The sequence below is a fragment of the Natator depressus genome, chromosome 7, assembly GCF_965152275.1.
Source record: "Natator depressus isolate rNatDep1 chromosome 7, rNatDep2.hap1, whole genome shotgun sequence".
Taxonomy (NCBI): domain Eukaryota; kingdom Metazoa; phylum Chordata; order Testudines; family Cheloniidae; genus Natator; species Natator depressus.
Window position 1 is genome coordinate 82,719,812 of NC_134240.1, and position 26,943 is coordinate 82,746,754.

General features: G+C 44.9%; 1 protein-coding gene across 3 annotated transcripts in view; it reads right to left on the reverse strand.

Annotated features, from left to right (window-relative positions):
* UNC5B (unc-5 netrin receptor B) overlaps nt 1-26,943 on the reverse strand; it is a 151,138-nt gene that overhangs the window by 20,798 nt on the left and 103,397 nt on the right. The window contains exons 2-8 of one of the 3 annotated variants that reach the window (XM_074958936.1): nt 23,527-23,748; nt 13,714-13,857; nt 9,899-10,002; nt 6,397-6,577; nt 5,183-5,350; nt 4,300-4,461; nt 2-34 (exon numbers count right to left, since the gene is read on the reverse strand). In XM_074958936.1, the coding sequence (XP_074815037.1) occupies nt 2-34; nt 4,300-4,461; nt 5,183-5,350; nt 6,397-6,577; nt 9,899-10,002; nt 13,714-13,857; nt 23,527-23,748 (1,014 nt within the window). Of the gene's footprint in view, nt 1; nt 35-4,299; nt 4,465-5,182; nt 5,351-6,396; nt 6,578-9,898; nt 10,003-13,713; nt 13,858-23,526; nt 23,749-26,943 lie in introns of all 3 variants that reach the window. The other 2 variants (XM_074958935.1, XM_074958937.1) reach the window with 2 other exon arrangements.

A 26,943-nucleotide genomic window follows, 5' to 3' on the forward strand; every position in this document is an offset into this window, starting at 1 on the left:
CAGTGACTTTTGGGTTCGCTTAGAACTCTTTTATCTGTTAGGAAAAACAAAGTTAAAAACAAAAGGTGAAAATGATGATGGTGATGATGCTAATGGAAGGAAAGAAACACAGTCATCAGCCCCAGCACACCAAGGGGAAGGATTTCATGAGACATAAAAAACAGCAAATGGTTTAGAGAGAACAAGGAGCCTTGGGCTCCTTGAAGCCATGCAGAAGCCTTGCCCTTGTGGTAGTTTTAGGGAAGCAGGCTTGTGACCACTCTCCCACCCTGGCTGGCCTTGCTGCCCATCCAAAGGGACCTAAGCTGCACAACCAGAATGGCAAATTTTGATCCACATTTCCAATAGGCTGCCGGAGACTGAGAGCACAGTGACCCCTTCCCACTAAATCATTTACTTCAAAGGGATGAGTGGGGAAGACAGCTTCCCAAGCCCCTTCACCCACTGCTCACCTGAGGTTTTAGGGGAGCAGAATCTGCTTCTCTTCTGCCCAGCTTCCTGGTCTGACAATGAAATTCACTCACCTCCCAAGGGGTTCAATAGACAAAGCCCCAGGCACTTCAGGCCCCAGTGACAAAGCGGTGCCCAGTTCTCAGGGCCAGCCTCTGCCTCTTTTAGGTGTGGTGGAGAGTGGGAAGGATCCCCCTAGGCTCAGCCCAGCCTTGAGAAAGCCCCACTGAATTTCAGTGCTATTTGAATGAGTACAGTGCAGCAGGGAGAACCATTCATTCTGTTAAAACCAGTGGTTCCCACCCACTGTTGTTCTTTTAGTTAGCACTCCCTTGTGATGGGCTGAGAGATGAGTGCCCCCATTCTCTGCCCATCTCCCCACTTACCATGCCCCTAGCATAGTGATGCCACCTCTCCTTCTCTCCCATCTCTGTTCTCTCTCTCTCATCCCACTTTCTCCCTCTTTGTTTGGTTTCTACTCTAATTCTTCTGCTTGTTCCCTTGGGGTTTTTTTTTACTCCCAGTATACCCCTTTCTCTCACTCATCAGATGGCTACACATTCCTAGCAGCGCAGGGGAGCCACCATGTGAACTTTCAGGGGTTCGCTGAGTGTGCAGAAGAGAGAAGCTTGGTTGCCAGGCTACTGTCTGAGCCTGTACATGTGAGCTTGTCTCATGGAATCTGCATTAGGGACCACCAAAGGAGCATGTGGGAGGGGGGAGCAACTTGCAGGACATTCACAATGAGGAGGATTTGGGTTCTTGAAACCTCTCCCCCCCCACACTCCCCTCCTGCTTCACTTCTCTCCTTCCCTCCTCTCCCACACTAGGCTTGTGCCCCCCCCGGAAATCAGTGGTTGAAACATAAAAGCATTGTCTGGTTACGTTAGGCTTTGTCAAAATTATCCTGTGTCTGGTTTGCTGATTATCAAAGCTATTAGCCTTATGTAATAACAGCCTTCTTCCTCCTGGCCCATCCTCCCATTTAACTCCAGCTTGGACTGAAGCCTTGAGGCACAAGATGGGACAGCACAACAGTTTCAGCGACTGTGGACGGCGATGGCCACTGTCAAGCTGGCCTGTGTCAGGAAGAAGGGCTCTTGTTCAGAGCCAAGGTTGGCAAATAATCAGACAGATTCACATGGGAACCCACCAGATACTTTTCCTTCATGTCTGGACTGTCCAAGTCTGATCCAAGATGGAAGTCCCTCTGTAAGGCCACTCCTTTGTTTTTGGTCTAAAGCATGGAAGTTCCGAGCATGGGAACAGTTATTTGTAGCCGTTGATATAAAACAACCCTCCCCACTCCTTTCCACACCCTGCAGGTTAGCTGCTGCAGGAAGCCGGTCTCAATACTCCACTATTTCCTTTTTCTCTGTGAGGCGCTTTCCGCCTGCTAAGTGTTAACACCCAGCACCAGGCTGGCACCACACGTAGCTTGATTCTGCCTGTGAGCTGGACCCGACCTCTGCTGTCACGATGCCTTAATTTTCCCAACCATGAGCTTCTACCAGGCCCAGAAGGCACTGGCTTACAAGATGTTCCTTTGAAACCACTTCTGTGGTTCAACCCCCCCCCCCCCCACTCACTGCCAACATGGATCGACATGGTGAGTTTATTTAACATGACATGAAGGCAGTTATACAGCGAGGTAGGGGTTATGATGCACTCCTAACTCATTCTTTTAAGCAGATTACAGCACAGGGGGCATTCAGGGTTATGCTAAGCAAACGAGCTGCAAGGCACCAGGGCAGATATTGCTACAGAACAAGCACTGGCACTATTCCTTGCTGTTAAGCAGAGTAAGGAGGACACTTTAATACTCTCTAAAGAGGGTTTTTCTTGTAGCACAGCCCCATGTTTGTAACTGGGACCATTCCATGGCTGCTGGTCAGGAGTGACACCAAGGAATGAGGTGAGTCCAAGGAATTCCAAACTAAGGTCAAGCAATTCCACCTGGATTGTCCCATGAAATGTATCACACTCATTTCCACTCAGACCTAGACTAGGCTTGGTATTTCAGAATATTTTCTAGATCTTTTTAGATCCCAAATGGGGAATGGGAAACATCCAAGCGCTTCTCAACTCCGTCTGAATTCTAGAGGAGAAGGTTTAAAGCAGAGGTGTTTTAAAGACTTCAGGTTTTTGGCTTCACTCCAGACCCTGAGACAGATTTTTTAATAACAATTGATTTAAAGAAAAAAATAAAACAATAATTAAAATTTTCTCATTGGGGATTTAGGTCATAAATTAAATGAGTTTGCTGGGTCTCGTTCACCATTATGACACAAACATTGCACAGAGCCTGATCCGGTACTGAGCACCTGCAACTTAAATGAAGTCCGAAGAGAGATGCAGGTGCTCAGCACTCCGTACTTTGTGGGACTGGATCAGTGTTTGGAGTGGGTGACAATTTCTGCTAGAGCAAGAGGCAGGTTCAGGATGGGAACACCCAGGAGCTCTGCCACGCCCTGTCACGTCAGTGAATTACAGTGATCAGAGGTGAAATAACCTCTCACAGCTGCCGAATGGTCCCCTTTTCCGTGGCACTAAATGGAACTTTCCTCCTGTGGGAAGTCAAGCTGCATATTCAACCCTTCCCAGGCCTGGGGGTGACAGGCAGCACTCAGTCTGCTCAGGAGAGGCCTGTGTTTAAACACTTGTACCTCAAGAGGTGGTGTGTGGGCGTACATAGTGGAAAAATATACAGAGGAGTCACTAGGGAAATTTAGGACTATAACTATCCCTGAAGAGGCATATTTAAAAGAAGTGGCTGGCCCTCTGTTCCCCTTCCTTCATCCCTCCTACCACAGTTTCCTTTTCTCTGGCAACATACACGGAGCATGCATGCTTTTTTAAGGTTAATGGACTTGGTAGTGATGTGATGGAAATTGATCATGCATAGGCCAGGAACCCGCTGTGCACATTCACCCTGTTTGATGCAGCCAGTGACCTCCACCCTGCCCTGGCAAGGTCACCTGTGCCAGGGATGACAAACATTTTGCTTTCTTTTAACAACTCATTCCTAGGTCCTTCCATAGCAGGGAGCAGACTGCCAAGTGTTCTGAATGATAATGCTACCATGAGGTTTAGGGTGTCAACTAGATTTGAAGCCAGGTGCCACAGATAAGAGGCTGGAGCTTCACCCAGTGACCCATGCAGTCAACTTCCATCAACCTTTCAGAGCTGTAATCAATTGCCCACCCTAACAACATCTAACCTTCAGGTTTGCAAGTAGTCTAGCAAGGCTCCAACTGGCCTAGAAGGGGCTGTGTCAGAATTCTATGCTAGCATCGCCAACAGGTGGGGAGTCCAGTAATGGTGCTTAAGAACATATCTCACATCCACCTAAATGAGCATGAATAACCTTCATTTCCTATAGTTAAAGGGCTTTGTGCATCTTGCTGTCACTGCCTCTCCACGTTAGCTGTGTGCTGTACATCACTGCAATCAGAATCCATTCTAGATCGGCTTGGATATCCAGTCTGGAATTTCCCAGCGGTTGTCTGATGTAAAAAGTTTATGAAGTTGGCAATATTGTCAGAGAGGCAGACAGCAACCCTGGTCTATAATGTCACTTGCAGTAAGAGGAACTCTAAAGTGGGTTTGGGCTTCTGGGGCTAACTGGAATGAGCTGTGGGGGCAACCCCTGGGAAGAAATGATCTTGAGCTGGAGTTCTGTGCCCACCTGGAATGGGAGACCATGTATAGTGCCTGCTGCCTAGACAAAGGCAGAATAAACCCTTCAGCTTGCAATGCCTTCCCTTCTAATAAACCCTTTTAGCCCCTGGTTGTCCTTTTCCTCCCTCTCCCTCCCTCCCACGCTGTCCCCCACACTGGCTCACTCACTTTGCATGCACAGCCCATCAGTGCAGTTTTTGGAATCCAGCAACACTCCGCTGCAGTCCTTGCCTCCGTTTTTTGGGGATGGGGAAGTGCATTCCCGGCTCCTCCAGTGGGTGCACTCCGTACTGCACGCTGACCACTTGCTCCACTCTGTCCAGGCTCCATCTACTGCGTTCCAGGAAAAACACAGACACAGACACACGCACGCACACACACAGAGAAAAAAATTCATTGAAGGCTTGGAGGAAGGAGCAGAGAGATTTGAATCAGTACTGTGTACACAGCAGTCATTTGGCTTCTCTAATCTAACAGATAACAATCAAAAGAAACCTTAGGAGGAGGCAGCTGCTGCACAACCTCTGAATTGGGAGGTTAAGCCATTACAGAAATGCAGATGTGAATTGGCTTTAGAAGCCCAAACAGCTGAGAACTGGAAGGTCATACTGGTGGCTTGTTCTCTAGATGACAGGGCAGGCAAAGAAGGGTTTTGGCAGATCATTTGGGAGAAGGGTGATCTGGAAAAAGAGACAGCTCCACCAGCCTAGGTACTCGAGGGAGTCCTTATGGAGGTCCATTGTATGTCAAGCCCAGTCCTGCAGTGGCTTGGGGAATGTAAGGTGCATGGCTGCTCTCAGGTCTAGGACATTCAGTTTTCACAGCCCACAACGAGAGTTTTCAACAGGGAAAAGTCACTTCATACGAGTTGGAAGGAGGCTACTCTGAGACACATGCCCCCTGACCTCCTGCAGATCCCCCTCCACAACACACACCATCTCCACAAGCCCGTGGGCAGCGCTAGAGATAGTGCTGAACTGGACAATCCAAAGAGGGGAGCACACACCCATGATTACAGCTGGCCTCAGGCTCTTGCATGAATTGCCATTACCTGGGCACATCGTGGTACAGGCCATTTTCTGGAAGGGTTGCCCTTCACAGAAGGAGCCACCATTGAGAGGTGCTGGGTTGGTGCAGGTCCGGGTGCGCTTCTGCCAGCCACGGCCACAGCGGTTGTTGCATTGAGACCATTCTGACCAGGTGGACCAGCCACCATTCACTGTGTACAGAGAAGGAAACAGGAAAAAACATGCTGCTTAAAAACTCAGAGCCCAGGAATAACATCATATTCGTGTCCCGGCACCAGTCCAGCCACTTTCGTCCTCTCCCTCCCTGGCCGTCACTACAGCCAACAGGGAAAGCTGCTGGTGGAGTGAACACTACAGTTTCATGGACCCGCCAGGAGGGGTCACTAAACAAGGTCAGGGTTGTACCTACTCTTTTCCAGCTCCCTAGACTGATCCATACCAGCCAATCACCAGGCTCCTTTAATCTGACACCACCCCCATTCACAACGCTCTCCAACAAATAAACATGCGCCTTCTAAGTGAGCACCTCCCAACTCCAGCTGGTTGAAAAACCCTGAACGTTTTTGAAATGTTCCTGGTTTCTCACCTCACTGGAGCTGCACTGATTTATCCCAGCTCTGCTGGCCTAGGAGTTTTAACTTCACAAATATTATTGACTTGGAGAGCTTTTTAGTGGGACAGAGCAGAAAACGGCCACTATTTTGCTCCAGAAATCGAACAAAGACAGATTTGTGGGTTTTGCTTGGACTTTTATCCTTTCATGTTGGTTCACTGTGGTTTGCAGCCTCCGAATTTTGCTTTTTCTTTCTCATATGTGAAACTCAAAGGAAAACTCAGCCAAATCCAGCATTTCACCTGGTTTCCCTGCAAAACTTGTCTAGGTTTGCTCAAACGATGCAGCCCAGCTTCACTTGAGGCACCATGTATATATTTCAGTAAAGCAGCCAGGTTTGTATCAAAACTAGCAACCAGGCAAGGTTTTTTTCCCCCTAGTTTCAGGTTTGCTTTCAAAAGCCTAAGAATAAACTTTAGTACTGGTATAAGCCGATGGAGAGTCTCTTTCAGCTCAAGAGGTCCGTTTCTGGTGTGGTATGGCATGAGTTCTATGCCTCAGGTCAGGCATGTGCGTTAGCTGATACTTCTACAGATAAAGCCACAGATAACCACATTAGGTTCCCCTGGGCTTGTGGACACACTTTGGCTAATCCCTGCGTTCCTAAGAACAAAGGGTCAGTACCATAGACGATGACAGTGGCTGTGGTGCTCCGGCGCTTAGCCACAATGTTCTTGGCCACGCAGGTATAGTTGGCGGTGTCCGAAAGCCTGGCCTGCTTGATTATGAGGTTATGATCTATGGTTATCAGGAAGTTGGTGTCTCGGGTGGTGTCAATAACATCCTCGTTCCTCAGCCACTCCACCTAGATAGGCAGAAAAAAAGGGGAGAAAGAAAGGAAGGAAAGGAAAGACAGAAGAATGAAAGAGATGACAGGGTTGGGAAAGTTAGTAAAAGAAAACAGAGAAAGGAGGAAAAAAGAGAAAAAGACCCAGAGGCAATTAGGTATCATCACGAGAAAGCAAGATTACAGAGTTAAAAATCCAGCGCACATTGTCACTACCAGAAATCACCTGGCTAAATCTCTGAGAGCACCACTCAAAATCCATCATTGCACTCCCAGGAAAAGAAACGATAAATAGCTGAGAGTGAGTGAGTGAGAAGGTGGCCTTAACCATCCCGCTCATTGCACAGGATGAGAGAAGGGGAAGCTATACTAACAGGTGGCCAAAGAGGTGTGACGCATGCTGGCTCTTTCCTGAGCTACTGTGCTCCCCTAGCACACAAGGAATGCTGGTCAGTGGGTGCAGGGATGAAGAGACAATTAACATGGGATGTGGCTAATGGGAGTGCGGGCCAGGGCTAGGAAAGAAATCCGAACGCCATATGGTCCCCACCACAATGCTGGCTTACAAATGGTGTAAGGAGGGTGTAAACCAAATCAGGGCCCAGTTGCTTTAATTATACTGGAAGAACCTTGCACTGGGGTGGTAAGAAAAACTACAGAGTAGAAGGCAATTTGATTGACACACAGAAGGAGATGAGCAGGAATAGGACTCAAAGAAGAGGGGAAAATGGGCTCTGAAGTTGAAGCAGACATATTCAGACTGGAAATAAGATCTACATTGTTAACAGTGAGGGTAATTAATCACTGGACCCATTTACCAAGGGTCACAGTGGATTCTCCATCGCTGACCATCTTTACATCAAGATTGGCTGTTTGCCTGAAAGATCTGCTCTAGGAGTTATTTTGAGGAAGCTCTATGGCCTGTGCTACACAGTAAGTCACACCAGATGATCACAATGGTCCCTTCTGGCCTTGGAATCTATGAGTCAGAACTAGGAGTGAGCAAGATATAGCCCTATGAGGCATGATGTCATCATGCAGCTCCTTGGTGTGTCCATTGCTGGGACTGTGCATCCATGGTGGTCACACTCCAAGCATGAGTTGGCACATCTCCCTGTACTCGGATGTCCTGCCAATTTAAGTTGACAAAACACCGCTGGAGGGAAAAGGTAGGCACAGAGTGGTAAAGTGACATGCCCATAGCCATACATCAGGTCACTGGCACAGTGATGGAGCCAGGAACCAGGAATAGAACCTATCTCTCCCAAGTCCCAGTCCAGTGCTCTGCCCACTGGAGAACACTGCCTCTCTAATGTGTGTACGTATTTCTGTGTCAGTCAGCGTGCAGGGGCTTGTTAAAGTAGATGCAGGTGTGAAAGAGAAAAGAAAAAAACCAAAGATTTAAAATAACCTTTCCTGCAGCTTTTAGGTGTAGCTTATTTACACACTATCAAAAAAGTTGCAACGGTCAACAAATTCCATACAAGAATGAGGCTTGCGTTGCTTGGAGAGATGCTGACAACATGAGGCATGTGAGTTTTGTTTACCACTCAAGAACGGGGACAGAAGCCCACCCCTCCCCAACTGTTCTCACCTCCCCTACAAGCTGGGCTGGCACTAGCCTGGTTTGTCCATCTAATTGCTTTTTCTATGAGAGATGACAGGTCAGAAGCTTATCACACACAGAGCACACTCACAGTGATGCTAATGGTACTGCACTGAGTTACTGGAGCAAGGAGGAAAGGCGACTGGCCTTGGGGAAAGGCCCTGCCTTGCTAGGAGAGTCCATGAACTTTGCTCTTTCCAGGCCTCACTCACTCGTTTTTACCCATAGCATTTAAACAAATCATTCTGTGCTTTCTTTTCTTCCAGATCACTCCTGCAAGGGGTTAATGGCCGATGAGCATGTACAGGAGGGAGGCGTGGGCTGAACAGGTGTTGAGGTTAAGTGTGTTATTAGATGTCAGAATAACAGTTCCACTGCCCAAAATAAACAGTTTTGCTGAATAATGGAAGCTGACGGCCTACAAGAGGCTATCCATCATGGCCCCAATCCATCTGCAAAGATGTGCCCAATCTATCTCATATGCTCTCTCCCTTGCTCCTCGCTGGAACTTAACTGGCGCACTGCTGAGGTGTTAGCAATCCCAGCTGGAACGGTAAAAGTGTTGCAAGGGACAATGGATAAGATGCGAGCGCTGGGGGCTGACCGGAGTTTGGGGGAGGCCGCATCCCCAAAGGTGGCTTGGAAATAGCTTGTGCTGTTTTATTAATGGATCACGATGGTGAATGTAGAAGGCTGGCTAGCAATTATTCACCTTCATGATCAGGCCTCATTGAAGCCACAGCTGCGTCCAGCTGAGGGAGGCAGGGAGGGCAGGTGGGAGGGGCTGGTTACCAGTAAATTCCCATAACCTCTGATTAAAGATAAACAAAAACCACAGCAGGAAAAGGGGCAGGGCAGTAAAATCCATAACAGAAAGCTGCGTGTCTGCTAAAACCGGCAAAATACAAGCTATGCCAGGAGCCTTGTAAAAGCTATTCTAGCATCTGCCTCTGGCAGGTGGAAAGTAATTTCCAACAGTTACAGGTGCTCTCAGAAACAAACCAGCAACTCCCGCAAATCTAAGAGGGTGGAGTCTCTCCAGACTAACACCCATCAGGACAGCCATAAACAGAGACTGCAGGTGGGAGAGGAAATGTGCTTCACATTCCTTCCTTCCCACTGGACTGCAGGAGTGTTTTCATGCATCAGCCTGTATAGTGAGGGGGCTGGCAGCTGGGCACTGAAATGGTGTCGCTCCCGATGGGGCAGGGAAGTCGGCTTTATTGGGCCAGTCTAGCCCATTACATCCCTGGGGGGATACAGCCAACCGAGGGCAAGCAGCGTTCCCTAGGGTTTTCTGCCAAGGGAGAGCAGCTCTAGTCATCTGTGGAGGGATGCCTAAGAGCCAGACTGCCACAGGCTGTGGTAAATCAGCACATCCCTCTGCTGATCTGAACATGTCCCATCCCCTGCCCGTTTTGCCCATTTTGGGGATGCTGCTGCTCGACTGAAGGCTCCCAGGGGACTGGAGATGGTGCAGTCTTCCCTGTAGTAATCCCTCACCATGAAGAGGGCTTTATGATGCTGAGGGTCATCTGCCAGGGTCAGTGTCAATAGAAAATCTGATTTATTTGGGCAAAGACGCAGGGGGAAAATAGCTGTGCTAAAATGTATGAGCAGAGTTTTTCTTGTGGGAGTAAAATATGTCCCCAGCATGCTGGCACCTGCTACCTGGTGCGGCCCCTCAGGCCAGCTCTGCTGTTGGGAGGTGTGAGAGAGATAGCATGGCTTACCTCTGCCGTTGGCACCCCCTCTGGGGGGCGGCACTGCAGTAACACCTCATGTTCCAGCGGAACCTCTTTCCCTAGAGGCTCCTGGTCAAAGTTCTTCCTCAGGTCTGGGAAAGAAAAATGAGCCCCAAGTGTTATCAGCCAGTGACTCGAATGGAGCAACCCAAAAAACCTTGGGGGTACCATATATGGACAGAGGAGCCTGCAGCGAGATAAAATCTATCAGGAGTTTAGTGTAACATGGCCTGCTGACCAGCCCACTCAGAATCCCCAGAGATTTCCTGTCTACCACCTCCACCCGTCTTTCCTGCCCCACCCACCTAGCTGGGCTCTTTGTACCCCAGTTTATCCTTGCCAATGTAAGAACTATTGTTCCCAGGTGCTTACTTGTCTTCTGGATGGAATCATATTCCAGCAGAAAAAGGCCAAGTCTGCCAAAAGATGTCTCAGAACAAGGGCTGACATCCACTTGCCCATGGATAAAACATGATTTTGAGTGCTCTCCCATTCCTGAAATGGGATTCACTCGCCTTCCCTTAAATGAACTGTTCAGAGCAGGCAGAAGGGGGGATGTGCTAGTCTGCTGTTGCCAGAGTTTCATGTTCCTGCCTAGAAACTTCATATTGTTTCATCAAAATCCATCCAAAATTAAGAAGTCTTGTGTTTCTGAAAGGGGACCACTGAAGTATGGGCTTGCTGCTTTGCCGCACTAGTGAAAAGAGAGACAGAGCATCTGGCAGAGCATGCTGGAGCAGCTTAGGTCAGGGTGGGGATGTACCATTATGAACTGGAATTCATGCTGTCTATTAAGTAGCACTATGCATTTCAAGGAAATCCATGGGCCAGATTCTCAAAAGAGCTCAGCCCCCAAAAGCTCCATCTGAGGCACCTGGGGGAGGGAATAGCTCAGTGGTTTGAGCATTGGCCTGCTAAACCCAGGGTTGTGAGCTCAACCCTTGAGGGGACCATTTAGGGATCTGGGGCAAAAATTGGGGATTGGTCCTGCTTTGAGCAGGGGGTTGGACTAGATGACCTCCTGAGGTCCCTTCCAACCCTGATATTCTATGATTCTAAATGAGACAACATTTTCAGAAGGGCTCTGCTTCCAGTTAGGCCCCTAAATGAAGTGGTCAGATTTTCAAAAGGCCCATTGCCCAGTAACTCCCAGGAGCTGGGCACTTTTGAAAATCTGGCACTGTGCCTTCATCACACGTAAACTGCATTTATCTTATTCTAAGTGAATTATACATAAATATTGTGTGTTAACATTTGGAATTACAGAATATGCAAATGACATAGTAAGTCATATAGGATCTAATATGAAAGTGGCCATATATTACAGTGCTCATACTATGTACTATAAGTAGCATGCTATCCATGGGCCAAATTCTGCCGTCATTACATTAAGCAGTACCTTACTTCAGGAATAATCCCACTGAAGTCATTGGCACCAGCTGCATAGTAAGGAACCACTCATTGTGAATAAGGATGGCAGAACTGGGCCTTATGTACATGGAACACATATGTCTTTACTCATGATCACATGGGATGTTAAAAGAAAGAGGACAAGCAGTCCAATACACCACCACGTGCAGGCCTACTGTACATTCGTGGGCCACACTTAGCAGGGAAAAAGGAGCAACTGATACTAGTCCTTCCCTTCGTCACTAGATGGCGCTGCAATCCATAAGAATTGCTTCCAATAAGCATTGCTCCAACTTGAGCGAAGTGCGATTGGGCACCAACCTTTTTTTGTGCTATTCTTCTCTCTCTCTCCCCCCTCCCCCCCTGCTTTTATGGGGTGTGTGACAAGCCACAGGGCGACTTCGTGAAACTCAGCGGTCCAGTAGCAAATGTCACTGAGCTGGGAACCATTTTGGAAAGGAGAAAAGAGAAGGCTTTTTATGTAGCCTCAAAGCAGGCAAATTAAAGAAAAAGTGCTCTGTGTTCCTAAGAAAACAGACAGCTTTATTCCTAGCTGTGGCCTTACTGTCAACTGAGAGCAGGAAGCATCACTTCGTGTCAAAACAGCCTTGAAGGCTGAGAACATTTCAGCTGCTGTAGCAGGGGAAAAGCAACTGCTACAGATAAAACAACGTAACAGTTTCCACCCTAAATAACCCTCCTCTCAGTCCCTCCGAGTCTTCTGGAGGGAAGGCAGCACTGCAGGTGCACACACAGCTAACGCAGCTGCCTCGTGGAAAGGTACAAAGGGGCTACTGCGCCCTTTGTAAGGTGTGCAAGAGGGAGGCCCACTAAGATTGGTCTAAACTTAAAACTTAGGTCGACATATCTATGGCACTCAGCGGGTGAGATGTCCACACCCCCGAGTGGTGCAGCTATGCCGACCTAACCCGGAGCATAGATGTGGCTAGGTCGGTGGAAGAATTCTTCCACCGACCTAGCTACCAGCGTGCAAGGAGGTGGTGTGCCTATAGCGACGGAAAACCCCCTCCATTGGTGTAGGCTGTGTCTACATTATGGGGCTATGCTGGCAGATCTACGGCGCTATAGCTAGGACATTATAGTTCTCATATAGTGTAGATATGGTCTAAGATGCACCTAGTAGCTCTGCAGAAAGGGAAGGTGCATATTGCCTTGCTCAGCTGTGTAGCTAGTGCATACAGGGAAGGGGGCTCCCTCGTGCAAGCTGTACAGAGTGCAACTGTAACATATTCTTAAAGTAGGTTTCCTTATGGACTTTCCATGTTCAGCATGATGCTTCTATAGGGAAGCATCTTTAATCACAGAACAACTTCCCTATTGGCAGAACTGCAATGCACTGTTTCCCCAGCTCTCTCCTTGTCAAGAGAATCACCTCTTACATCCTTTGGGTGGCAGAATAGCCCAGTTGTTGACTTCTCCCACCCTACGAATGCATGAGCTATTCACTTGCTAAAGGAAACAACACAGGAGGTCAATCCAGGATGCAGGATTTAAAGTTGCTGAATCAGGCAAATCACCTCTGTGGCTGAGGTGCTAACTTGTCAGGCTGCTAAAAATAATGACAGGTTTCAGAGTAGCAGCCGTGTTAGTCTGTATTTGCAAAAAGAAAAGAAGTACTTGTGGCACCTTACTTGTTAGTCTCTAAGGTGCCACAAGTACTCCTTTTCTTTTTTTAAAAATAATGAAGCACCATGTAAGTCCTGAGCATGTTGAAAGCGCTGTACAAACATTAACTAGCTAATTACCACAACACCCTAGTGAGGCAGGTAAGTTTATCCCCATTTACAGGTGTGAACACTCAGATACAGAGAGGGTATATGACTAACCCAAGGTCACATCGTGAGTCAATGGTAGAGCTGAGAACAGTTCTCAGGAGTTCCTGGCCCTAATCTTGTAACCACTAGACAGCACTGATCCTATCCACTAAATCCAGCAGGCATGGCTAGGGTGGTGTAATGGAGGAATGTGGCTCTGCCACACTGCGTGAACCCCACTGGCTCATTAAATGGGAGTGGGGTTACCATCTACTGCAGTGGTTATCCTGGGTGAGCTTGGCAGGCAGTGGGAAAGGAGGAGTCATGGAACTATATTGGGAGGAAACCATCCGGCTCTAGAATAAGGGAGGAGAGATTCTGTCCCTGCTCTGATGCCTGGAATGGGAGTAGGAGCTCCTGCCAACTTAAGTAATTATAAAACCCTACACAGATTGTCAAATGCATAAACCTGTTAAGAACCCCTCTCCACAAAATTCCCCATGAGGACAGATGAAAAGGATTTCCCATGCAGGGTGCGGGGACAGGCTGGCAAGAAGGAGCAAGTGACAGAGATAGGGACAGGGGCTGTGATGAATGATAAGTGTGTATTACACCTACACGCTATCCGGACGTAGGCCCTTCGGCTTTTCGTGGTCCCAGCAGAACTCCATGCCACACACTGACACCAGTAATCTTCTAAACCAAAGAGCTCCTCCACCTGCAGCCGGGAGACCTCGATCTGGACCTCCCGCACCAGGATCCCTGGAAGGAGAGACAACAAAACAGAGGGTTAAGGAGGCCAGAATGCTGAACCTTTATGAAATAAGCTGCATATGGAAGTATACTGTGTGTGCGCATGTGTGTACTCACACACACATGCACTGATTGAAGGGGAGGAAAATGATGGTCCTGCAGCTCAAAAAAGGAACTTGACAGAGGGATGCATTTGATGAGAGAAACAACCCTTCTTCATGAGATAGTCATCTCCTCTCTTCCTCTGCAACCACTTCTTCTCTTGTCCCATCCATCTTCTTTTTAAGGGCTTGATCCAAATTCTGATCCATGCCAGGATCCCCTCCACCCACACACAGTGTTTTAAAGATGACACCATGTTTCTGGATATGCAGGTGGTACTGCTGCATTGCCATTTAAGAGGGTTTTAAAAAAAATCTCATCTCAAAAACAAATAAGCTGAATATCCTGAGTTCTTAATACCACCATACCCTATTAAAACTGAAGGATTTAAAAACATCACATTTGCTTTTTACCACTCTCTTGATTGTTTACTTTTTACATTTCGCCCAGGCGGGGCAATGAAAGTAAAGTAGTCAATTTCACTTTTCTTTCTAGCCAGGTTCATGTCAGGTATCCTTCGAGGGTTTTATTCACTACCACAATGCTGAAAAGTTTGGGTTCCAAAACAAGGCAGGGGAATGTTTAAATCCAAACAAAAAATCTTTTTCCACTGGAATTTTTTTTTTTTAAATCTATACACATTTCTATTGATCTCACTTTAGGCCCCATTAAATCTTGTTTCTACATAGACTAAATGTTGTGTCAAAATCAGCCTGACAACATCCCTTTAAAGTGCCTATCTGCAGCTGACAAGGACCCTTGGACATATTAAAGCTCCGATGATGCACATGGTGCCACTGCACCCAGCAGAGAGGCCCTGAAGGCACAAAATGGTTTGGAAATAAATCACGTGACTGCTCACATTTGGTAGTGAAGTGAGGTGGCACGAACAGTATGCCAGCCCCTCACAGTCTGCGAGAGAGAAGTGGCCGCTGAGAGGAGATGAAAGAAGAAGGTGAGGACTCCGTCTCTTAAACTGAGAAACACAATCTAGCTGAATTGAACAGGGTCATGGCAAGTGGTCAAGTGGGTCAACTTCTGAGACTATTTCTGGTTTCCTGAACATGCCTTAGCCAGCTGGACTGTGTTTAGCCATCCCAGGGTGTGATAACTTATATGAGGAGCCGCTATCAGGACTCTGTCTTGTTTAAAATAAAGCCCCAGTTACTATCTGTATACACTAAGGAATCTGTTTTATTGCCCCAACAATACCAGGCACTGATACCTTAGCCTTTCTGTGTTTTTGTACAAACCTAGTCACATCTACATCACATTAAAAAAATAAAGGAAAAGTGTTATTTTAGTAGGTGCCCCACCCATGGAGAAAAATATAGAACATTCTCGTCCTCATATTTATTGTTGAAGAAACAAAACGGGGAATGATTTCCTATTTTCACGACATATTCCAGACATGTATCCCTCGCTCAGGCCATGTCTACATTAGCAAGCTTACAGCGGCACAACTGTACCAGTACCAGTACAGCTGTGCCACTGTGAGATCACTCGTGTAGCCACTCTGTGCCAAGGTGAGAGCGCTCTCCTGTCAACATAATAAAACCACCTAAATGAGCGACGGTAACTATATCGGCAGGAGAGTGTCTCCTGCCAAAATAGCGCCATGCACACGAGTGCTTATGTTGGCAAAAACTTACATCACTCAGGGATTGTTGTTGTTTTTTTCCATATATCTGAGCGCCATACGTTTTGGCAACATAAGTAGTAGTGTAGACATGGCTTTAGTATGAACTGAAGAACATGCTTTGTTCAAAATGTACAGTGCCCTTCTTTTTATAACTCTTTCCCTGTTTTTTAATACATTACTATTGCATTGACAGAACACGATGGAAACCTGAAGGGTTGCTTAGCGATCTATCAAAGTCTGTGTAACTTAATAGATCATGTGCTGGCCTTGCATTTTAAAGGCACAGACTTCAAAACCATGTGCAGCTGTATATTTTGTTAATTCAAATTTTGGTTAATTTATTTCCATCAATGCAATTAGAAATTACTTTATTTTTAATCACCTTTCTATAGAAAAAAATGAGATACCTGAAACAAACAAAAAAAGATTTCCCATGGAAAAAAAAGTTTAGGGAAGAAAAAAAACAAAAAACACCCAAGATTTCCAGCAATGATTCATGTTTTGGATGTCAAGAGTCTTTACACATTTTAAAGGGATCTTATTTTCAGAGGGAGGTGCTCAGCGTTTTCTGTAAAATCAGCCCTTCAAAGTATCTCAGTTGGGCACCCAAGAAGTCAGATAGCCCCAAATCACTAGTCATTTGTGAAAATCTTGGCTGAATTGTTTAACCACATAAAGAGGGGTTATAGCTTTAAACTGCCATGTTAGAACATTATGCATCTTAGCAGTGTAAAGTTAACACTCATATGTCTTGCTCCCCATGGCCACTTAAATGGAGAGCTACTTTCTAGCACGGCTGCTAGTACAGATGTTAGCTGTTTTTATGTCTGAATTATTATTCTCTGATTTGGCTAATTTTCATTTTTTCCACATAAAATATACTAAGATACGCTACAAAACATTATAAAGTATGTTTACTTTAACAAAATTCACCATAAAAGTTATTATTCAAAGCTCATATTTCTGATCTGTAGCTAAGGACATTGTGTTAAGAGAATCAAACTTTACTATGTTAAGTTGAAATGGGCAATTTTGTGACCCCTCTCCCCTTTGCAGTTGTTCTATCAATGCATAGTGGACCTGATATGAATACTGTTAGCATAGTAGGCCATCTTGATTCTAGCTTCTTTTCTCAGTATGGCTGCTGGTCAGGTAAGCCAGCTGCCTATAGTTTTATTACAGAGGTGCAGTATTGCCTCTATATGAAAGTTGGATTCAGTTTTTCACCTACAGTTGCAATTCAACCTCAGTGAAGAACAAAATGTTTCCTCTCCAAGTTTACAGCACAATCTGTGAGTGAAGACTGAATCTTCTGAGGACGGTCAACTAAATCTGTTACTGCGTTTAGGAGTTAAAATTAATTACAAGTGGGGCCTTTAAGAAATTTTTCCCCAAAGTGAGAACATTTTCCAGACCCCTTTTGCTCATACATGGAAGATTTTTATCCTTCAGACTTTTCATATAGTGAAAACTCATTGTCAAACGCCTTCAAATATGTCTTTGAAGAAATTAGGTTCTAATTAAGCAAAGTTATTAGCAATGTTTCCCTACGTTTTCCATTATATCAACAGCACTCCCTTACTCAAAATGGCCACTATTTCCCATGTTACGAACATTGAGATATAACAATTTTATGAACACTATAGGTAACCAGTCAGTAGGGGGAAGTTATTGTATATTGGCCATTATTTGAATTTCCTATGTAACAGATCAATCTAATTTTCATTGGGGGCAGTGGACTGTTTACTATATATCCATAATGCTCAAATTCAATAGGGTCCAATGCATGAAGGCCATGTAATGGCTTCCCAGATAAGAATGCCTAAGCACATACTTGCAAGACAATGGGGAAAAGTGTTAACTTCAAGATCCTGTCTCAACCAGCTGCAAACCTTGTTTTGCCATAGCACAGAATTACCAGATCAAAGGGCTATAAAGAGTTAAAGTGACTTGATTCCTGCCAAGTGGGGGCGGGAGGGTAAGTTATCAGGGGCTATCCAGGGAGTTGTCAGTGAGCTCTGACAGGGCATAGGGCTGAAACTGAGAGGCTCTAGGGAGAAGTCTGCATGGAGTGAGTCCAACCAAGGTCCCCCTGTGGAAGATGGTTATACACCTGGTAAGCTTAGGACATATGTATAGTCCACTATATCATTTTTAAGATAGGTTTTCTCCAAAACGCTTTTGTTCTAAATAAATATATGGATTTAAGGAGGTTGTTTGGTCACTGGTTACCACTGTCATTGTCCCGGAGGGAATAGAGCTGCAGGGTCTGGATACATGTCAGATTTGCTGAGGCAACTCACGGTTGATGCACAGGGGAATGCAATCCAGGGCCCAGTCAGAGTGGGAGAATGAGAGAAATACAGGGTTCAGAGTAACAGCCGTGTTAGTCTGTATTCGCAAAAAGAAAAGGAGTACTTGTGGCACCTTAGAGACTAACCAATTAGGATCTTCTGTACTTTCCACAGTATGCATCCGATGAAGTGAGCTGTAGCTCATGAAAGCTTATGTTCAAATAAATTGGTTAGTCTCTAAGGTGCCACAAGTACTCCTTTTCTTTTTGAGAAATACAGGGGTCGACAGGACCTCGAGAGCTCTAGTCCAGCTCCCCACGTTCATTCCATTCCCAGGGACAGGTGACTGCTACAGACCTGACATTTAGAGGGAGTGCACTCAGAGAGACCAGGAGCAGTCAAAGGTGCAGTCTGGCAGTAACTGTGGAAAGCTGCTCATGTCCTCAGTAAAGGTGGCCACTACACTTCAGCAACATGTGGGGAGTACCCATTAAATGCAGCCACCACGTGTCATTACTTCCAGCAGGTACAAGAAGCCACAACAAGTCACCACCTTATTACAATGAAATCACTCTTGGTGGGCCTTTTAGCTGCATTTTTCTCTCCAAGGTAACCACCCACGTTCTAAACTAAAGACTCTGCACATTTCCACTTGAGAAAACGAAGCCCTTTTTGAACTGCAGAGCACAGAAGAATCACTGGAGACAACCAGCTTCTCTATTTTCTGTAGTATGTAGAGTTCCAACTCTGAGCAAAGATCCATGATGGAATTATAAACCCCAGAAAGCACTGCCAGCTAGTTACAGGTATAAAACACATAGTTACTACAGCATTCGCTGCTCTATAATGTTGCACATAGCCCCATGCACTGCTACCTTTATTAGAAGGCTTATTTTATTATCGCACCCTGGCTCACATAAGGTGCCCATCTCCCTACCTTCACTAAACTCCTTTGCATTTCACCTTGGCTCCACCACCTTTGAATCACATCTGACCTGACATTTGGCTCCTTTAGCTGGTATGATGGTCACACAGCTGGGATTACAGCAGTACGCAGCAACTAGCCTCCTGGGACCGTAAAGCCTCCTGCCATCCTGAATTCATTTGATATTCATACTGGTAATTTAGATAGTAATTAAATAAATTTACCCATTTCATATGGACTTTTGCAGAAGTTCAACAGTGCAGTACACATTTCTTTAATGGACATTTTAATTATACATTCATTCTACATAGAAAACTGAACCCCGCAAACAAGAACAAAAACTAACTGCTCAGGAACAAACATTTTTCCTTCCTACAATCACTCATCACCTATGATAGAATAACAACTCTACTTCATCCCCATACACCCTTCTCCTGGTACTCCCCAGCTGGGGGAGATAGCTGCCCTGCATGAATCCAGAAGGAGAGGGGTTAAACGAGATGCCTGACTTGTGATGTACCTCCCTTCAGAGCAGCCACCCATCCCAAAATTTGCACAACTATCCTCATTTTTATGGGTCTGACCTGCAACTTGTAAACTCAGCATGCAAGGTAATTAAGGAATCTTGAGTGCATTTATTAGGAAATCTAGGCCCAGATTTTTAAAGGTATTTGCGTATTCTTGCTTGCAGCGTTGTAATGCCTAACTGTGATTTACACCCTTAGGTATCCTAATCCCATTGCCTATCAATGGAATTTTGGCTCCTAAGTGCCTAAAATCACTTTTGAAAATGAGATTTAGGCTCCTAAATCAGTTAGGCATTACAGCACTGACTGCAGCAATGCCTCAATACCTTTTAAAATCTGGGACACAGTGAATAAGGTGCGACTGGAAGGAGTATTCAAATTCACTAGAATGAAAAGTGACTTGGGAATCCTGAAGGAAGAGTGTAAATAGGGAATAGTAGACTGCAAATCCTCTGGAAAAGAAAAATGCAAAGAACAGGAAAAGTGGTTTCATGCGGGACTGCTCAAATATCTCAGGTTTAAATAAACAGTTTTCCCTTTACAGAGTTTTGGAAAGGCAACCAAGCAAGAACTCACAGAACGGAGTGAACTCCCAGTTAAAACTCGATGGTGATGCTATGAGGATGACGGAACGGGAAGACATTGACACAATTAGGAAGCTCTTCATAACAGGCAGGTGAATGAATACTTATAAATGTGAACATGCACAAATCAGCTGACCCAGATGTCATGTACCACTGACATTTGATTCTGAAAACTGATGGAAACCTTGGGAGGTACTGATTACCTGGAGATGAGAAACTATAATGCTGATATTTTAAAAAGCAAAGAAGAGTGAGCCTGGTAATTGCTGTGCTGTTAGTAAAGTACTGGTAAAAACATTGGGGGAAAATCATTATCTAGGGGCTAATGGGATCATGAACAATAGACAATATTAATAGATTTTAAGGCCAGAAGGGACCATTATGGTCATCTAGTCTGACCCTCTGCACAACACAGGCCAAAGAACCCCAACCTATAACTTCTGCATCAACACCATAACCTCTGTTTGAGATAGATATTCCGTCTTGATTTAAAGACTTCAAGTGATGAACAATTCACCACATCCATGGGCTTATACAGAACCATAACTTATAAGAGAAACTTGATTGGTCTTTTTTGTTTAGGACACAGTTACAAAATTAGTGATAGAGAGGGTAGATGTAAAATATTTACATTTTAGCAAACCATTTAATTACATCAGACCAATGATTCAACCAGTCCATTATCCTACCTCCGACAGTGACCAGAACCATGAGGGTTTCAGAGAAAAAAGTGCAAGAAATCCTGTAATGGACAATTATAGAATAATATGCCCATAAAATACATTTTTCCTAGTCCAGGCAGCTACTGGTTGATTTATGCTCTGAGCATGAGAGACATGATATCGCTTATCTATATTTTAAATTCTACCTGTCACCATTCTCACTATCCATTAAATATCTAATTGTTTTTTGAATCTGACTACGCTCTTGGCCTCTGGTGCCCTTTACCAATGAGTCCTGTGGAATGATTATGTGTTGTGTATTTTCTTTTTATCAGTTTTAAATGCTTTTCAATTTCATTAAATGTCCCCTCATTCCTGGATTATGAGAAAGATAAATGCCAGTGCCTGACCTACCTTCTTTAGACGAGCCATCATTTTGTATAATCTCCCTTTCTTGTTCATTTTCTCTCTAAACAAAAATCTTGATCTTTCCAATCTCTCCTCATCCAATTTTTTTCCCTGCCTGTAGTCATTTTCATTGACAGCCTCTGAACCCCTTTGTACTTCTGCTTTACCCTTTTTGATATAGGGTTGGCAAAACTGAATAGAGTATTCCAGGTGAGGGTGATACCAAGGATTTATATAATGGCATTAGAAAAGTCTCAATATTCTTTTCTATCCTATTCTCTAAGCATCCTGTTTGCTTTTTTGGTTGCCACTGTACACGGAACAAAGCTTTTCAATGAGCTGACCCCTAGCTCTTTTCCCTGTATGATTCCTCTTAATTTAGAGCTCAGCAAAGTGTGTGAGTAATTCACATTGTTGCTTCCAATGTGTATTACCCTGTCTCTGTCAACAGTGAATTTCATCGGACATTATGCCATCCATTCACTCAGCTTTGTTAGGTCCTTCTGAAGTTCCTCAGAGCTCTCTAGATTGACTATTGCAAATAAAGTTGTGTCATCTGCAAAGTTTGCCACCTACTTGTTCAGCCTGTTCCAGACCATTAGTGGATATATTCAATTAGAGAGGAAGGAATGTCTGGTGGCTAGAGCATTAGACCAGGACTTGGGAGACCAGGGTTCAGTTCCCTGCTCTGCCACAGACTTTCTCGGACTTTAGACAAGTCCCTTAGTACCTCACTTCCCCATCTATCAAATGGGGTTAATAGCACTTCCCTACTTTAGAGGATATTGTGAGGATAAACATATGAAAGATTGTATGGCACTCAGATACCACAGAAATGGCGTGATACAAGTACCTAGGACAGACTTTAAATAGAGCTGGATAAAGAAAGACGAACCATTTGTCAAACATTTTTGCTGAGAATTTTGCACTACTTTTCTATCAGAAAAGCATTTTGCCAAAGGCTGAAATTTTCAAAAGAGACTAAGGGAGTTAAGCACCCAAATCCCATTGAAACTGAATGGGCATTGCAGCCTTCTCTGAGGCTCCCTGAAAAATCCCAACCAAAAATCTTCCATCCTGCTCTGATCAAACAGAATAGGTCCATGTATGGATCCTGCTAACCTTTTGCCGTGCTAAAAACTGACCATTTATTCCTGCTCTTGGTTTTCTGTCTCAGCCACTTTCTAATCCATGTCAGTATTTTACACCTTAGCCTGACTACTTAGTTTTCTCAACCACCTCCTGTGAAGTGCTTTCTGAAAGTCCAACTAAATTATATCTAAGAGTTCTCCTTTATCAACACTGTTTTGTAGCTTGGAGAGGAACAATTTTCATCTAAAAAAGCCATGCTGGTATGATTCCTCCCACAAGGGTACTGAACTTAATTACATTGTGGTCACTATTATTAAGTGGCTCAACTATAGCTACTTCTTGACTGAAACTCCTGTGGGTTACTTACAACTAAGTTAGGAACACGGTCTCCTTTTGTGTTCTCTAGAAATAGCTGTTCCAAAAAGCAACTGTTTTAACATGTTGATAAATTGCTTCTCAGTGGGGTACAGCAAGGGAGTTTGATAGGTAAAGTCTTATTTAATATCTTCATCTACTGAAGTTGGAGGGGCAGCTCTTCTACTGAAAGTCACAAATAATACAAAATTGAGAGGAGCTGTGAATAGCAGTGAAGACAGAGAAATCACACAAAGTGACCTAGACCGTTTGGACACATGGACAGGAAATAATCATATGAATTGGAAAAATACAAGCTAATATATCTGGGGGGAAATAATGTCAAATTACAGATATACAATGGGAGGAGGAAAACTAGAAAGTGGTAAATTCTGAGACAGACTTCTGGGCAATAGTATACAACAAATTAGCCATGAGCTTGCAGGAGGATCTAGCAGCAGAAAAGATCAATCTGATTTTGTGTGGCACATGCAGACACTTCACAGCACAGAGAAGGGTGATCACACTCCTGTTCTCTTTGGCTCTGGTGTGAATGCTCCTCCAATATTGCATTCACACATGGACACTTCAGTCTCAGACTTCACTAAAGACCAACAAAAATCATCAACGGCCTGAAGGAAAATTAGACAAAGTAAAATGCTCATAGGGTGTACTGAGGAGGCATTATATCAGTTTACCAATATATGGATGGGGTAGGCAACAAGAAGAGAAAGGAAATTCATTCTTAAGTGGTGGGAAGGTCTTCCTTGAACTTGCAAAATCTCACTGTGGAACCAGAGAAGGGGCTTACAAAACACTTTTAAAGGGGATCCATCCTGTCAGGCGATGCTGAAAGGAGGCGGTAATACTGTTCCTCATCCAGAGCAGAAAGGGATCCAGTTATTCCTCCATTTCAGGCATGCCTGCACAGTAATGTGCTTTAAATACCACTCTGTTGCACACTACAGAGCCTTTAAAAGAGAGAGGGAGTAGACAGATGAAGTAGCAGAGGAGAGAGAAAGTCAGCAAAGAGAATTGGGCGGGAGGAATGGGGTAAAATGAGAGTCAGGTCTGCAGTGGTTTCTTACCAGTCACCTCATCCAGGCTCTCCTTAGTGAGATGGTCATTCTGATTCACCCACTCGCCATTGCACTTGAAGTAAATCTGAGTGGCTGGGTTGGCTCTGCAGATCAGCTCCACAGGTTTGTTCTTTACAATGTATGCATCTTGTGGCTCCAGTAGGAAATGGGGGAGGGTCTCTGCAGGGGCTGACGGGAAGGAATCTGGAAGCACATCGCCATACTCAATTCCTGCAAAGAAAGGCAGAGAGTCAGGAATCAGTTACTCCTACTGAGCATGCTCCACAAATGCTTCCATAAGTGTAACCAGAGTTTAAACCAATTAGTTTTTTATTGAAGAATTATCAGACACATATATACACACAATATGTTGGGGAAGAGTCAACATGCCTTTTGTAAAGGGAAATCGTGGCTCACCAATCTATGAGAATTCTTTAAGGGTGTCAAGAAGCATGTGGATAAGGGTAATCCAGTGGATATAGTGTACTTGGACTTTCAGAAAGCCTTTGACAAGGTCCCACACCAAAGGCTCTTAAGCAAAGTAAGCAGTCATGGGATCAGAGGGAAGGTCCTCTCACAGCTCAGTAACAAGCTAAAAGATAGGAAACAAAGTGTAGGAATATATCGTCAGTTTTCACACTGAGAGAGGCAAATAGTGGGATCCCCCAAGGATCTGTAGTAGGACCAGTGCTGTTCGACATATTCATAAATGATCTGGAAAAAGGGGAAAACAGCAAGGTGGCAAAGTTTGCAGATGATACAAAATTACTTAAGGTAGTTAAGCCCAAAGCAGACTGGAAAGGTTACAAAAGGATCTCTCAAAACTGGGTGATTGGGCAAGAAAATGACGGATAAAATTCAACGTTGATAAATGCAAAGTAATGCACATTGGAAAACATAATCTCAACTATACACACAAAATGATGAGGTCTAAATTAGCTGTTTCCACTCATGGAAGATCTTGCAGTCATTGTGGATAGTTCTCTGAAAACATCTGCTCATTGTGCAGCAGCAGTAAAAACAAATGAACAAACAAACGAAAACCACTAACAGAAGGATAGGAACCATTAGGAAGGGGATAGATAATAAGACATAAAATATCATAATGCCACTATATAAATCTATGGTGTGCCCACATCTTAAATACCACATGCAGTTCTCGTCGCTCCATCTCAAAAAAGGTTTATTAGAACTGGAAAAAGTACAGAGAAGGGCAACAAAAATGATTAGGGGTTTGGATCAGCTTCCATGTGAGAAGAGATTAAAAAGACTGGGATAGTTTGGCTTTGAAAAGAGATGACTAAGAGGGGATATGGTAGAGGCCTATAAAATCATGAATGGTTTGGAACAAGTGAATAAGGAAGTGTTATTTGCCCCTTCACATAACAAAAGAACCCAGGGTCACCCAAGGAAATTAAAAGGCAACAGGTATAAAACAAACATAAGGAAGTACTTTTTCACATAATGCATAGTCAACCTGTGGAATTCATCGTCAGAGGATGCTGTGAAGCCAAAAGTATAAGTGGGTTTAAAAAAGAACTAGATAAGTTCATAGTGGCTATTAGCCAAGATGGTCAGGGATGCAACCCCATGATCTGGGTGTCTCTAAGCCTCTGACTGCCAGAAGCGAAAACCGGGGATGGACCACTAGATAATTTCCCTGTTCTATTCATTCCCTCTGAAGTATCTGGCACCAACCACTGTCGGAACACAGGATACTGGGCTAGACGGACCATTAGTCTGACCCAGTGTGGCCGTTCTTATGTAAAAAAAAATCACTGCCAGCTACTTCACATGCATCTGACGAAGTGGGTATACACCCACGAAAGCTTATGCACCAATATGTCTGTTAGTCTATAAGGTGCCACATTTACTGCTTTTACTCTTTGCTGCTTTTACTTCACTGCCATTACTTCCACTCCACCCAGTTTGCCATACCCTCTTAGAAGCCTGAAAATGATTATTTTCTTCCAGATTTTGTCCTTCCCCTGCTTATCTCTCATGCGTCTCTGCTCTTGGGCAGCCTTTCCCTTTCTTCTCTCTCAGACACCTTCCCCTGCAATGATGTGAGTGGGGAAGTACTCATTTTCACTGCTGACAACAGGGGCAGCTCTCAGTAATGTTCAGTGCCACATACAAATGGTGGAAACAGAATCCAACAGCCTACTAGCTGTGAGACAACAAAGGAGACCCAAGCTTGGGTGCCTCGCTCCTGGACCAGTTCAAGATTGTGAGCCTTACAGAGGGCGAGTGCCTATATGGGAAGGGAGCCCTTTTAATCACTCTACAGTGAGGTCCTCTGGCTAATACACAGAGGGACATTTATGGGCTCAGGAGCAGTTGTATATATTCACCTCATCCCCCGGGAGCAAGGCTGCTACAATGTGGGACCTTAAGGGAAGGGGATGAGGAATATCTCTCGGGTTATGAAAGAGATTGGAGGCCGTCAGAGAAGAAAAACAAATATTAAGAATCCAGAGAACATTCGTCACTAGATTATAAATTAAATGTACTTCTGCCATGTTCTGTGCTCCAACAGAAGACTGCTCTTTCACCCTTCACTGAAGCCATGAGCAACCTATGAATGACTCCACCAAGTGCCTCTGACCCACAGCTGTGCTGCTGCTAACCAGACCCAGGGCATCCATAGCGTGTCACTGGCACCCTAGCACTCCAAAATCACACTAATCCTGCGGTTCTTGCTGGGTGGCAGTACTTGCAATAGGGAAAACACACAATAAATCCAGGACTTGGGGCACGCACTTCATGTCAGAGCTGCCTCATCACTTCCCCAAACAGCAATGTGAATGCATTATCAGGACATGTGAGGCACTTGAGGTTGCTCTGAAGGGGGATGCTTGGAGGATGTACCTACAAAGCATGGATCAGAACCAAAGGGGTTAAAGAAAATCAAGCTGTAGAAATGGAAAGGAGGCTGTTCACAGCATCTTCCTCCCAGTCTCCTGCTCCATGTCAGCTCTTTTCACAGGTTCCCTTCTGTGAGAATGAGCAGAGGGTCTGGCACTGCCCCAGGGCCTCCGATCCCACAGCCTAAAGGAATGCATTGGTATGATCCAAACAAAACCCCAGCAGGGCTTGCATTGGGAAAGCTGACCATGACCACAACATAAATCACACAGACCTGTCTTTTCAGATTTTAGGCACAGCTCTTTTTTGGATTCCAGTGGTCCCCATACCAGCCAACTCTCCCGCTTCTTTCACATTATACTCACATTCCACTACCCCTGCCCATGCCCTGCTCATCCCTCTCAGAAGATTATACACCCCAACACAGAGATCACAATATTTCATGAGTGATCAACAATAGAGGTTTTGCAGCAGCTGCAAATATAATCTAAAGTACCAGTGACTTTTTTTCCATGACTAAAACCACTGAATTGGTAATGGACTTGGACACCACACACT